Genomic DNA, 16,122 nt, shown 5'->3' on the forward strand with positions numbered 1-16,122 from the left:
GACATAGTTACGCTTTTATTTAGTGGGTTGGCTTGTACGTGAGGCTTGCAGTGAATATTTTCTTCAAGCGGTAATGCCTAAAGGTAAAAAGATATCGAACTTGAAGAAATATCGAAACAAAGAGGGTAATTGTATCTTACGACGCTGCTTAACAAATAAAATGAAGACCAGAAGCACAGAACCGAAGTAAACAAATTGTAGCAGATTTTTTATATGTGATTTCATTCGCTACACCAACATTTCTAAAAATCCGAGTCAAAAATATCCTGTTATTTATAAATGAAGTTAATTAAATGTATTGTATTTCATTTCTTGCTGTTGACATGTGAATGGGTACACCGTCATATCTTCCAGATATATTCGCAAAACTAAACTCTATCTACAAGGAAACTCTTTGACTGTTCTCAACGCCCACGAGAAACTAACTGATTAACGTAGAGGAAACTTAGTTTGTGAGTTAACTGTGTGGTAAAAGAAACATTTCACCATTTTCAACATCAGAATACATTTAGCAGAAAATTATATATTATTATTTTGAGAAGTATTATGCAGCGATATATGTTCACGTCTCGGAACTTTGAGGTCACGATTTGGAACTTTTTTCCGAAGGGCAAATATATATCAATTTTCATGTATTCTTAATTCTTTCCCTTGTAATTTTGAAAGTAAACAAACTCTAATTGATTGAAAGAGAAAGCTTTATCTGTCCGTTTCTTACTAAAATCATTTAATCGTGATCAAAATAATCTATTTATATATTCGAATGTCTTAAATTATAAACACTTTCCCTTTCGCAAGTGAATTTTCTGTGATTAAACATCACAAGTTATTGATCAGTGCTCAAGCTGGTTCATTTGCCCATAAATCTAGTTTATAAATTTCGAAACTTTTAGAGACTACCAGAGAATTTCTACCATTCTAAATGACATGAACTATGTAAATTCTATATATGAACAAACTCTATGTAAGTGTCAATAGACATATTTCCATTACAAACTCAGAAATCCTGAAATTGAAATTAGTAAAGTTTCTAGAGATATCATTATTATTTTGTAGCGGTGTTTGATTAATTTTAATACAATTTATTGCTACATCATATTTCACGTGAGGAAATAAGTTTGCGAATTGGTTAAATACCACTTCTCGATATTATTTAGATACCATTTCTCGATATTTCGCGGCACAGCTAAGATACAGGTAAGTTAGAAGCATTTATGGCCTTTGCGTCTTAAAAAATGTACTCCAGTCAATCCTTAAGTTTTCTGAGATTCTAAACAAGTAGTACGTTTTCGCAAAATTGGTGCATTATTAATTTTTATTATTTGGAGACCTGTATTAATTTCATTTATTTTTTTATAGATTTCTGGGAAATCTGTTTTAAAATAATAATTATTGTAATCTAATTAATTATATCCTTTCGTGATTCGTGAGTAAAATATATTATAAATAGTGTTTGCAGTAAATCAATCAAATATCTTGGTATGTAAAACTTTTTCTTCTCCTTTCTGAACATTTATTTGTCTAGAATAGTGATGTTTTTATTTTTTAAACGATATACACGTTACCTTATAAGGTATTTCTCCCCCCCTTTCTTAGCATGCCTTCGTGGTGTAGTGGTCCGAAACGCTGGGCGCCGATTCCAGAGGTCCGTGGTTCGATTCCCGGCGAGGGCGTTTGTCATTTTTCATCTCTTCTGCTTGCAAATTACCTAATGTTGCTACAGTAGCGCCCTAACTAAAAGGGTGGTGGATGATGATTCTCCACATTCAGCATTCAGTCGGCGAAGGCGTTGCTCTTTTTCATCTCGCTTGCTTCCAAAATACCGAATCTACAACCTTATGCTTGTTATTTTAAAATGATAACAAACGATACACTGTAGTCTTTTATTATAAGTTCTTCGACCTTGAACTATTATCAATTCTGCAGCGGAACTATATTTCTGTTATGCATTTTACTTCATAACAACTACTTGACGATTCTATTATTTAGTGAAGTGAAATTGTTAACATTCTTCAATTAAGTAATGGAAGAGATGGACAGTATTTAAATTTTATTACTGTATTGTTAGTAAATTGCAATAGAGTAAATTCTCTTTTTTATATTTTATTTAATTTTGTTGTGTTCTTCAAACGTAATATCTTAGTTAATAAAGTAAAAATCGACTTTTTATTTATACCATGGTCAATGCCAGTAAAAAAAAAAAAAAAAAAAAAAAAAAAAAAAATCTGAAATGTTTCAGATTTTAAATTACGTCCAAAGGGGCGTTTTTTAACATTTTGTGTGTTACCTTTCTTTATTAAATATCATGTTCCTCGCACTTAAACCTTAAGATCCAGTGCAACAGCAATATCGTAAAATAGTTTTAAAACGAGCATATCTTTAGAATTTCCAATACAGAGACTCACGCGCTGGAGATAAAAATGTTTTTTCTGCACAACGTTGCCATTGCTCGCTTTGAAATCCTTGAGTTTGTTAATCAAAAATCGTCAAAGTTTTAAAAAATAGGAAATCGATCATAAAACAAATTTCAAATTTCAAATTTGGTCTTCCACATGCTCATATTCATTGGAGGATTACGTTATTCAAAATTCGATGACTCTATGTACCGTTGTTTTATCACAATACGAGAAATATACATACATTTATGCAGATTTTTCATTATTTAATTTCTTCAAATATAATGCAGGACTCTAACATTTTGTGGCAACAGTTTGAAAAGTGAACCGACATTTATGAGTCCGACGCAAAATGCCAAAACGAAACTAATAGTCCTTCGGGATTCAAATCCCTTTGGACTAAAAAAAACACTAAATTTTTCTCAGAATCGGAAAAGAAAAAGAAGCTCAGAACTCCAGAATAATAAAGAATCATATTTAGTTAAAAAGCAAAAGGAAAGACTATAACATAAGAAAAGAAGTAAAATCAGATTCAGGTTATACTCCTGTTCTTTTCCAAACCTGAGAGTTACACTTCAAACATTCCTTACTAATTGAGTATCAATAGTCAACTGTTCAGCAAATTAAAATTCATTTTGGCATATCTACGATCAATGATGGAACAAGATCTCCTGAATAACGTACGATTTCTAATTATGGAAAGAGAAAAATTTAATTAAAAAGCAATTGATAAATTTGCTTCATCAAAGGCAAGAAAAATATATGCATAGTAATTAATTGTATTATAATATTATATTATTATCATCATTATTAAATATATCTACTTATATATGTTACGGTGAAACACCGAAATCTGGAGAATGTCGACTTTCAGCGGTGAATGTCAACATTCACATAGTCTCTTGGTGTATGTCCGAAATATTTTCCAAATACTCTTATTTCTGATTTACACCTGTCAATGTAGACATTCACCATGTACTAATGGTGAATGTTGAACATATAACAATATTATATTTTCTTCTCCGTAATTCAGTCGCGAATAAACACACTTGAGACTTGAAATAAGAACTTAAGAACATGAGAACCTAAAAAACACAATACATTCAAAATGAGAAAGGAAAATAATAGAAGTTAAAAACTTACTTAATTATACAGTACGTTCTAAATGAGAAAATAAAATAACAGTAATAAAAAACTTACTAAATTATATGATTCAAATCTTATTTATTGCAACAACTTAAACTATTATGGCACTTTATGACTTCTCTTTTCGACTTTCACCAGAGCATATCTGTGATTGTCGACATACACCGGTGAGAGTCCGAATATACAAGAATGTAGTGAAATATTCGGTCTTTCACCGACGTATTTGGTGAATGTTGATATTCTCTGGTGAAAGTCGACATTCTCCAATTTCGGTCTTTCACGGTAACATATATAATACATATTAACTTTTTTCATTATTTAAAAACTGTGTGCTTTTTAAAACAATTATATATATATGTAAAAAATATATCTTTTAATTAATTCTAGATGACCCATATGTCCAATTTTTCCACTGACACAGACACATTTCCGAATCTAATCCTGGTCTTGATTTTTTTAACTACATTTTTTGTCTCACGTTTAAAGCCTGAGTCTATGTCCCTATGTATTACGATAAACAGTATAGTATTCGTAGAATCTCAGTTAGGTACTTCCATACTATAGTGTAGAGTATTTTAAGGTAGGTACTGCATTCTATTATTATTTGTATTATACTCTTATTAAGAGTATATTCTATATTTTTTAGGGGACGCCAAAAAAGTATCGTATACCGGGCGCCAGTTATGCCCACTACGCCACACAGAACGCCACTACAAATTTTAATACTTATTTAAAACAGCAATAATACTAATAATGACATAAAAAATAAAACGTGAAGTAGTTTTGTTACCAAGAAACGCAAGCGACTCACTTTAAATCAATATACAATGTAATCGAGCTTCAAAAGAAAAGTTCGATAGAAATAGCAAAGTACAGCTATCAGTTCTTGTTTTATCGTTAGTACGGGAAATCAGAAAAATTCGAAAGTAGTAGACGCGATGTCTATTACCTATATAGATCGAAGAGCTAAATCAAAACTCAGTTCCGCTTAAATCGAATTAAGTATATTCTTGGAAGTACGTTTTTGTACCTCACGAAGATAGACCTGTACCTGTTGTCTCTAGAAATCGATAGAGCCTTAATTAAAATCTACGCCAAAGGACAAGGTTGGTGTTTTGCCTAATTTTAGATAAATATAAAGTATGTATTTGGCATAATTACTCCTTAAGCCAGGCCTAGAATGCTAGATTCTAAGGGATTCTAAATAATTCTATCTTTTCTCTTAATTCTGTTTCCTTCCGATAGAAGAAAGGACGATGCACTTTGAATGCCCTTGAAAGAATGCTGTAACTAAAGGACCAGACCTTAATTGAGCATTGAACATGCATCGGTCCAAAAACTAATGCATTGGTCCAAAAAAAAATGAACATGCATCAGTCCATGACATGAAGTTGATGAAAATGTTTACAATATGGGTTATTTAATCACAGCTCAATAGATTTCTCTTCTGAATATTTAATAAAAATAAACTGGTACCTGTTCTGTTACATTAATTTTTATTTTTGACGTTGTAATCCATCCGCCTTTGGCGTCGGGTTCTATAATGTTTTCCGAATCCATAGGTTGTCCGTCAACGACCCATGTTATTTCTGCAGCGGGATTACTTCTTTCTGTTTTGCAAGTGGCAGTGATCACGTCACCAGGTTTGGCTTCTTTTGGGGCTTTTATTGTAGTAGATGATGGTGAATCTGAAAGTTTGTTAAAAAAGCAATTGATGAATTGTTAAAAATGAATTGTTAAAAAAGCAGATATTTTATTAGAAGAATGCTTATGTAGTCTAATTATTGCATCCACCATAAGTATGCTATTCATAAAAAACAAATGAATAAATGAAGGCCTGTATGAAAAGTGTCCAACTTTACTTTATTCTGAAAACAGTAACGATCAATGTGCGTAGTAGTGGCGGCTGTTTTCGTGAGTATTGCTGTCAGGTCTAATGATCTGTACGATACGCACAACGTTTTGTTTACTCACAATATCTTTATAAGCACAATAGCAATATACGCACAATGTATAGTATACGCACAATGTTTTGTTTCACGGTTCATTAGAAGGTGAGATGACAAAGGATGCGGAATAAAAGTAATGCATCAAATTCCGATGGAGGCTGTTAACAGTGATCCGGATTCCTCAACAACACAGGATAATCCCACCACTCGTCAACATGAACATGAAAGATGTTCCCACAACTGCGCGCAATATTGCCATCTTATAATTGAAATACGAGCGGAAACCTTTTAATTTGGTTTCGTATTGAAGAGTTCAAATATTGATTTTACAGTTCTTCTGATAAGGTATCGCGTTATGATTAGTGCTGCCCTTTTCATGTGCTTAGTGACAGATTAAAAGAAGATATGAGGTACCCTGTTGAAGTTCACTGATTGTGTTAGGTTATGTGCAACATTTTTTAATAATTTGTATTCACCTAATCATACAGGGCGATCATAAAAAAAGCTTTTCTGGTATACGAAATCTTAGCGGTCTATGCGCACAAGCAAGCGAGAGGAAATTCCAAATATTGTTATTTTCAGGTATGTGCTAAGATTCCAATGATTTAGAAAATATAAAGCTCTCACGGTTATGGTTACAGTGAAAACGTTTCGAAACTTTCGAAGGGCAACACCCCCATTTTAGTGCGCAAATTAATCAGCGCATTGAAAAACCATAAATGGCGTTGGAACGAGGCACGGTTGACGAAAATTGAAGGAGCAAAACATTTGCAAGGAAGAGCATTGCAAAGGACAAATGACAATACAGAGAGAGGAAGTACATTGAGACATACTGCATGATTCATAGGGACAGACAGTAGAAGACCAATCACAGAACACTATGTGGAAAGCAATGTTTGGAAACAACCTTTAATAAGCAGTCTGGGAAGATTGTTTCTTCAGTCAGGTATTCGAACGTGTTTATGAGATGACACTTAACAGGGAAGCAACAAGGTGAGTGCTGCCAAAGCAGTGCGAATTTATCGGCGAAATTATTAAGCTAAGAAGAGGTCCCTCTTCCATAAAAATAGTTCGTGATTTCGTTGAAACATTTAAAGAAGCAATTCGAAGAATTTGTATGCCTATGTGATAGACCGTGATCCGGAAGACCATGTGTTTATGTTGATATCGCAAGAACTGTTGACCGCAGTTTGGATGTAACGAAAACCACAGTCCTCAAGCTTCTGCGCACTGTTCTGCATATGTTCCCTTATCCAATTCAGCGCTTCCAGCTGTTGCATGTTGAACACGAGAAGCAGCGTGTCCAATTTTTTGTGTCGATGCGAATTTTTTCTTATCCAATTTGATGAATATTGCAGGAGGAAACTGCGGATATTAGGGACGGATGAGGCGCATTTCTCCTTAAATGGAAACGTAAACAAACAGAACTGCTTTCTCCGGGCTCACTAAAATCCTCACGATGTGGCACCAACATCTTTACACGAAGTACTATGCGATGTGGCGTTGCAAGCAGATTGGTTCTCCGTACGTACTTCTTCGAAGAGAACACCTCCATATGTAAGAAAACGTGCTCCATCACAAGTGCTCAGTATGAAATAATGTTGCAGAATTAAGTAATTCCGGAATTGCAACAGTGAAATGTCATTAATGGCATTGTATGGATGCAAGATGATGCTACCTCCTCAAGCCGCCACATGTGATTCAGTCCGCAAGATTTGTGAAAACTGAAAGATGCCATAAAACGTGAAGTTATACAGATTCCTTCGTACAGTATTTGTGTATGAAATGAATGTAAATCTAAGATAGAGTTCTGATTATTTTTAAGCATGTTTGCAATTTAGATTGGTTTTAGCAGTAAGTAACAGTAACCAGTAGTCTAGAAGCTTACCTTATTCAACCCTACCAACTTCATCATAAATTAGTCCTAGAAAGAAGCACTAAAATTTTACTTACACAGCACACTAAGAGTGACAGATTTCTCCATAGGCTCAGAAGTCATGACACTGGAAGCGGAACACTTATAAACAGCACCGTCATCCGAAGCGCTAGCAACAAAAGAAATTTCATTCGTAGCTTCCCAGTCGGAAGTGGAATAAGAGTGATCAATATATTCTCCGTCTTTAGTCCATAAGAGACGAGCAAGTGGGTTACCACCTCGAGATATGCAGCGAAGGTTGACAGAATCTCCAGCTCTGATTTTTTCATTCATTCTATATCCTTCGATAGTAGGAAAACCTGGAGGATCTGAAACAGAAATTGCATTGTTTATCAATGTTTTCAATAGAACTTGTATTCGTTATCAATATTTTCAATAGAAATTAAATTATTTATCAATGTCTTCAGTATTCTTGTATTAAAGAACCATAAAATTCTCTGGTAAAAGTATATTTACGGGTACCCCTTGGCAAAAATTGGCGATTTTTGACGGTACATGGATACTGTGTTTGTGCAATTCCCTGAATTGTTATTTTGGCTTTGTGTAGGTGATTTTACTGCCAAAAATCGCCGTTACACAAAGACAAAATAACAAGTCAAAGAATTGCACAAACTCGGTATCCATGTACACACTGACCTATCTTTACTTAAAAAAATCACAGACTTGCACAAACTAGGCATTGCGCACTGCCTTTAACCATGTACACGTCGACCTATTTTCACTTAAAAAACATCAGAGAATTGCACAAACTTCGCAGTACCTTGACTTTGCCCATGTACACATCGATATATTTTCACTTAAAAAGTCAAAGGAGCACCCAATTCTAGGTAAAAAATATATTTACGGAACATTCAACTACTCAAGTTACCATAAATGAAAAAATAACTTGGCGATAAACGAAACAACAACATTTGTACGCTAGAGAAGCAGCTAAAAATAGTTCAAACGAAACCAAAAGACTCTGTTCGATATAGGAATAGAATGTTCATGAATTACGAAACACCATTCATGAGCAAGGACTAAAAAATCTCTGAGGACTTAACAAAATTATATCTACGGATTAACTAACTATGAAATGATTGAGAAGTTTTTCATGACAACATATTTATACTCTTGAAGCCACTTGGACAAGAAGGTGGTTAGTGGTCCGGGCTCCAATCCCGGAGAAGGCATGGATGTAATTTGTCCGGCCCATCAGGCAATGTTAGTCCACCTATTATGCGTCTCCATAAAGCTGACCACCACTTCCGGCAGTAGTAATGATCAAGTCTATAAACAAATTAGAGACCGCGATTGTAGAAAAAAAAAAAAAAAAACAATTATACTCTTGATAAAAGGGGTCCCAAAGGGAGCGCGAAGGACGTGATATGTGCATTCTTGTCAAAGGACTTGAAGATAAACTGATTGTTCATGAATTTGAACAGCTCGAAGGATTCTGAAAAGTCAGCCTGAAGCTGTCTAAAAGGTGCAGTATAAAAATATCCATATGAAGTTGACAAGAAATCGCCAAAAATATTCAAGTTGACTACAAGTTTCTATTTTTTAAAACCCAGTGGTCTTCAACCGTCTCTTATTGGCTTGCATTATTTGTACGACTCTAGAGTGTACTACCATCCAGCTGCCGAGCGGTAAAATCGCTGAACACAGGTATTTGTGTCCGAGGTTCAATCTCGGCGAACAGACTGGCTGCATGGGTGCTTTCGTGGTTTATCCCATGTGTAACGTAAGTACGAGACAATTTCCCTTAGAAAGTTCTCTACAAAGGCATCCTTCCCCTTAGTCAGACAGCCGTCATGTGCTTTGCAAAAATTAAATAAACCAAACCAGAGAATATCCGACCCCTCAAAGGCCGAATGGTGAAAACCACTGAGCACTGATTGTTCGACCTTGAGTCGAGTCCAAAGGAAAGAGCTAGCAGGATGGTTGGTTTTGATGGCTTTTCCCATGTGTAGTAATGTGAATAAAAGCCAGTTTCGCTTAGAAAGTCCTCCACTAAGGCATTCTTATTCTTATGCCGGCCTACCAGCAGCCGAGTGGTAAAATCGCAGCACACTGGTATTTCCGACCTGGATTCGATTCCAGGTGAACGGGCGTTTTCCTGGTTTTCCCCGTGTGTAACGTGGATACGAGCCAGTTTCCCTTAGAAAGTCCTCCACGAAGGCATCCCTATCCTTAGGCTTTTGAGATAATTAACTGAATCAAATCAAGCCAATCTTCTTCTGAGGCAGATAGTCATCTTATGCCTTTGCCATATTCAAATAACTTAGCCACAGTGCGTCCACATAGAAACATAAATACTATTAAAAAGAAACCATTTAAGCACACAAATAATTGAACTAAAAACTATGTTAAAATAGACAGGAAATACATATGTACCAGAAAAGAAATGAATACAAAGCAAAATAAAAATTATTGCTATGTAACAATTATATATAAAAAATAAGAAACAGAAAATAAATAAATAAGCCTAATTATCTCAAAAAATGTCAATAATTTAGTGATATGTTTGTGATCGATTTCATGTTCATGCTCTCACGTTTCATGAGACTCTTAAAACAGTGGTAGAATAGGAACTAAATTTTACAAAACAAGAACAAAAAAAAAAAAAAAAAAAAAAAAAAAAAAAAAAAAACTGGAGTAGATAAAGATGTTATGAATCTGTTTGTTGTTTAAATAGGAAATATAACTTTAATTAAGTATATCTATGGGAAAACTAAAACTGTTTTCATAACATATTATACTAGGATTAAAGAAATATCTTAAAGGGTTCAAATTTTATTGGTCGAAAGGACATTTTGCGTGGGTTCACAATATACGGCGTAAAATTTTTAAATTGTTTCCACCAAATATTATCGCCCTGTATAATAGTTAGAGAAATTAAATAATGAGGAATCTACATGAATGTATCAATGTTCGCATTGTGAAGAAACAACGGTACTTGGAGACAACAGATTTTTAATAACGTAGTCTTCCAGCCCAATATGGACACCTTAAAGCCTCAATTTGGAATTTGTATTATTGTCTATTTCATATTTTGTAAAAATTTCACGAATGTTTGATTAACAAACTCAAAGCTCAATGATTTCAAAGCGACACGGTAGGGGGGGAAACATTTTTATCGCCAGCGCACGAGACTGCCTATCGGAAATTCTAAAGATATGCTGTTTTTAAATATTTTAGCCCAAAGGAAGATTAGCTCAAATGTTCTAGAAACGTGCATGTGTATGTAATAAAAAAAACGCCCATTTGGACGTAATATAAAATCAGAAATCTTTTAGATTTTTTAAAAAATTATTATTAAATATCATGTTCTTGGCTCTTATGCTACATAAAATTCTATTGAAAAGCAAAATAAAAAAATATCTGAAAAAACAACATACCTTTTAGAACTTCCGATAGACAGTCTCGCGCGCTGGAGATAAAAATGTTTTACTCCCTACAGTATTGCCATCACTCACTTTGAAATTATTCGTTTGTTATTAAAAAATTCGTTTAAGGTTTTACAAAATATGAAATAGGTAATAAAACAAACTTGAAATTCAGGCTTCAAGGTCTCAATATTCGAGTGGAAGACTACGTTATTCAAAGTTTGATGGCTCTAATTACCGTTGTTTTTTGACAATGAGAGAAACATACACACGTTCATGCAGATTCTTCATTATTTAATTTTTTTTTAAATATAACAGAGGGGGATAATGCTTGGTGGCAACATTTTAAAAAGGTGATACAAAGCATTTAAGTGTTTCGATGCAAAATGTCACTTCGAGACTAATATTCCCTTTGGGCTAATAATATATTTTCCTTTTTTGAATAAAAGGCATTGATTTAGCATGATTCTGAATCTATATCTCCAAAGAACGATTTGCAAGTCTTTTCCGTTAATGAAAGAGTGAATTCAGTGATACATCATTTATTTTTCTGAGAAGTAAGAGCAATAGATTATTCTCTTTCCTAATATCTACGCAGCAGCTTTTATGGTGATATGACTATTTGCTTCCCAATAACAATTTTGTCAATTTTGGCTAATTAGAGATTCATTAATACCTCAGTTTGCTGATTTATTTCTTACTGCTAACGTTTAATTTGCTTTTGAGTATTTATATACGGTGACCCATAAATTGGGGCATATTTTAAATAATCATATAAAATCAGCGAATTTTCGTATAAAAGTGCGGTTTCTAGCTAAAGGCATATTACACAGGCGGATTTTTGCTTGAGAAGAGGGAGGAGTAAGACGAGTTTGATTTTTTTTTTTTATCCACTTGTTAGTGCTGTGGCATTAAAATCACGAATTTGATTTCCAGATTTAAATCTCTGTAGGCCAACATGGAACAATTCTAGTTGATTATGTTATCAGGACTACTGTTCCTTCTAATCTGTTTGGCGAACATGACGCGTCCTGACTAGACAATCAGTTTGACTACAAACTACGTCCTATGGAAAGTAGCAAGGATGAATTAGCTCAGAAGGGTTATATTACCCTTTATCTTCCACAATACTACAGACGCTCCCGCACTTCGGAATACAAAGATTGACCACTAGTAAGGTATTGATTACTTGGTCTGAACTTTAAAAATTGACCACTTGGTCTGAACAATGTAAGAACTACTGACTAACTAAAATTTAAATAAAAGCTAACTTTGAATACTTTACACAAATGACTAACACTGAGACTAGCCTTTTAAACTATTACGTATGTAGCATGCAAACTGCGGAAAACTGCAATAAAAGCTACAACTTAAATATTTAAGCGTTAGCAAATACAGTTTGCATAAGCAAGTTAACGCATTTATTCTGGCCGGAAGTGGAAAATAAGACATGATAGTAAAGTTTTAAAATAAAATAAACGTTAGTAAAACTTAAGATCCTTACAATGCTATTAGAAGGGTTGCTACATTATTTGCAACAACGTCATATTTTTCACATAAGTAAACCGACAAACGTTGCGTAAGCTCAATTCTTCCCATTTTATTCATAATACGATACTAAAACTGCTGTCTATCTCTGAAGTTGACGTAGAGTACTCTGTGAAGCTGCTGGCTAGGATCTGTACCTAGGCAGTCTCGGCCACGGCGGTATAAAATTCATGAACCTGGCGATTCCCGACGGTCTGTGGGAAAGGGTTTATCCCGACCTTTCACGGGTCTGGTGGCGTCAGTAGTAGTAGTATCGTAAGTCCCCGTAACTAGGGCAAAAAATATGCATTGTTAAGAAGGAAAGCTTCGCAGCAGCAGGAGTGGCTCCCTCCGAACGAAAAGGGAAACAACTGCGCATGCGTGAAATATCTGTCGCCAAAATGAGCCAAAGCTCGAAGCTGATGAAGTTCAAACAGGTTCGACGGTCACGTTTATCAAGAGTTTAAAGCTGTGTGACTCCATTTTCCCCTCTACATATTGACAGACATAAAATCAGACATCAAACTGCGATATGGATAATACCAAGTTCAACTAGTAAAGCAAAAAAGCACGAAAATTCGAGCTTAAATTATCGCGAAAAGTCAAAGAACGATTCATCTTAACTCGTCTTCCTCAATTTCCTGTACACATGGCGGAGGTGGAAGATCTCGGCAAGGTACATCATAAAGGGGGAAATTCTCGCCAACACTTTCCGTCGCCAAATCCCTTGGCGAAATGTCCCTCTTTTTTCTAGCGGCGTAGAAGACAAACTGGTTTACATTACGTCTATGGAGCCTTTCCTTCTTTACATAGACTTTCTTTGACTAGGGTATCAGTTGTTGAATAGCGCCTGGTCCATTAAGCATCCAGTCCCCGCTGTCCTCAGTACTCTGTGTAAAGCCTGGAGGGAGCAGCTGACCGTGTAGTACTGGTGGGTAGCATCATTAACGATCAGTCAAAGCTCCAGGCTATCAGCCCAACCCGCCGTGGTCTCTGTCCACTGGGACGGTGGTCTTAGCTAGTCACTTCAGCGGTGGGTTCGGGGATGCTTTCGATGCTGTTGTACTCGGGGATGTGTGCTCCAGAGTCAGAGCAGGTGGCTTTTTGGCTGGTATGCCCTCCTCGTGCCTAATATCGGGAGTTCTCAGCTGGATCATTCAGTTGACGAGGCGCGTATAAATTACCGTTACCATTACCAAATTAACTGAAGAAAAAAATCTGAAAGGTTTCAGATTTTAAATTACGTCCAAAGGGGCGTTTTTTTAACGTTTTGTGTGTTACCTTTATTTATTAAATATCTTGTTCTTTGCACTTAAACCATAAAATTCAGAGCAATAGCGATGTCGCAAAATAATTTTAAAATCAGCATATATTTAGAATTTCCGATACACAGCCCCGCGCGCTGGAGATAAAAAGGTTTTCCCCATCCCCGTATAGTGTTGCCATTGCTCGCTTTTAAATCGTTGAGTTTGTTACTCAAAAATTCGTTAAAGTTTTACACAATATGAAATTGATAATAAAACAAATTCCAAATTTCAAATTTGGTCTTCCACATGCCCATATTCGTAGGAGGATTACGTCATTCAAAATTCGATGGTTCTATGTACCATTGTTTTGTCACAATGCGAGAAATATACATACATTTATGAAGATTTTTCATTATTTAATTTCTTCAAATATAATGCAGGGCTCTAACGTTTGGTGACAACAGTTTCAAAAGTGATTCGCCGTTTATAGTGAATCAACGTAAAATCGGAAAACGAAAATAATAGTCCTTCAGGAATAAAGCCCCTTTGGACTAAAAAAGAAAAAAGATGCGAAAACGTCTGTAGGTGCAAATGCTCTGATAGGCAAGTTCGTTGATTTTATATGGCTTTTTGGAAAGTTTCTAAATTAATTAGATAACCGCATTTGAGCTTATTCATAACAGAAATGAACTGAATGAAAGAATTCATGTTTGTAAATAAAATAATAAGAAATTGATGCATGGATATTACTTTAAGCTAAGAGAAATTTTTAGAGTTTTCAGCTAAAATTTTTGGAAACGTTATGAAGAAAGTTAAGTAAATCAAATTAGAATGACCCATTCCATTAGTACCAAAACCACAGTATTACGGTGCTACAAATTATCATTTTTTTCAGGTTATAAGTATTTCAGTCTTGTTTATTATTTGCATCGACAAAGGGTCTTTTTATCCTTCTCAGACATTTTACTTTGCCATTTTTGTGTCACCGCTTTTAGTTAAAAGGGGAAGAAATCCCAAATCGAAAGTTTAAATCCTGAAAATTCTTACATAAAGGATTTAGAGCGAATCGTAAATCTCTTATGTAATAATAATAATAGATAAGAAAAAAGGAAAGAAATTTGTTTAACATCAAATATCCCAAGTAAAGCCAAATTTGAAATCTTCGCTTAGATTGGGGGGCGGGGTGGGAGGAAAAGAAACAGGTTTTAAAAATCCGCCTACTTTTACTAAGATACAAATAAAATTTACTGAATTAAATACACACGCAAAATTCTCGAAATTTAAGATTTATTTTCTCAATTTGATTTGACAAAACATTTGAGTAACAACTAAAATTTTTTAAAACTTTTCATTTCTTTTTTTTTAAATTTTTATTTTAATATTTATTTTCAAAGAATCATTATAAATCAAAGCACATGTACAAGAACAAAGTAGAGAATATTTTGAAAGTTAAGACCAGGTAAACGGAAAACATGGAACATTTGTTTTCTCCAGAAAATGAAGAATATGGCTCTCAGGATCACCATGATGGGGATATTGATGATCCAAACATACTGAAATTGAAAAATTGCATCTTTTTTTTTTTTTTTTTTTTTAAAAAGACGCTTCTATTAAACGTTAATGAACATTGAATGAAGTAAAAATTCGAGTTTTAAAATTCCAAAGCATTTTCATTCATAATCCCAAAGCATTTTCATTTCATTCATAAAATCCCAAAGCTTTTCAAGATTCCTGGTACTCGACGATTTGAATATCTCAACCTTAATTTATATGAAACTTCTCGTAGACTTTTAATTAATTATGTAACATAAATAAATTAATAAATTCTAAATATAATAGCCTCAAAATAAAATAAACAAATAAAAAAATTTTCGTACATAGTTGTGCAATTTTACAGCTGCCTATTGTATATTAAGAGAAATATTTTACATTGTTTTTCTTTTGTTACTCTATGTTTTAACCCCCAACATATCGAATGTATGCAAAATATCTATCCATTTCATACATATAAATTCTAATTGCATGATTTACGTCACAGACGATGGATGTTAAATCACTGAAATCCTTTACTCGTAGAGTGGGCAGTAAAGCATATAAAGGCAAGATTAATCAGCTTAATTCCTGAATTTAACAGCTTAAAATGGCTGTCCAAACGGGATAGTGATTAGTGACTCTGACTGCCTTACCCAAGGAGGTTAGAACCTCCTTGCTTCACAGTGAGAGCCATCGCCATATTGAAAGTTACCCGAGATCCTTCAGAAACAGAACTTTCGTCTGATTGTTTGAATGTTCGAGGAACACGTCTTCAGCTGGAACATTTTCGGACTAGTTTTAAAATGTTGCTCGTAGCCGGGACATGTTCCTCCTAGCTAGACGAAATATTTCTCTTAAGCTTCCCGCTTAAAGCAGTGCTAGTAGAACTAGAATCTCGGAATTGTCCCGGGTAAGCGCGCGCGTTCCTAGAAGTTTACACGTCGCGAAGGAGGAAAATCCGTCCACAAATACCTTGACGAATATTCCATGGAGGTAGGAAGTAAGATGGAGTTGCCCTAA

General features: G+C 34.6%; 1 protein-coding gene across 1 annotated transcript in view; it reads right to left on the reverse strand.

The window, feature by feature from the left end:
* LOC118195164 (nephrin-like) overlaps window positions 1-16,122 on the reverse strand; it is a 393,767-nt gene that overhangs the window by 125,533 nt on the left and 252,112 nt on the right. The window contains exons 7-8 of the mRNA XM_085827181.1: window positions 7,445-7,735; window positions 5,019-5,230 (exon numbers count right to left, since the gene is read on the reverse strand). Coding sequence (XP_085683307.1) covers window positions 5,019-5,230; window positions 7,445-7,735 — 503 coding nt within the window. The remainder of the gene's footprint in view (window positions 1-5,018; window positions 5,231-7,444; window positions 7,736-16,122) is intronic.

The sequence above is a fragment of the Stegodyphus dumicola genome, chromosome 11 (assembly GCF_044657685.1).
Source record: "Stegodyphus dumicola isolate Sdum_Otavi_A_Nest chromosome 11, ASM4465768v1".
In the NCBI taxonomy this organism is placed as follows: domain Eukaryota; kingdom Metazoa; phylum Arthropoda; class Arachnida; order Araneae; family Eresidae; genus Stegodyphus; species Stegodyphus dumicola.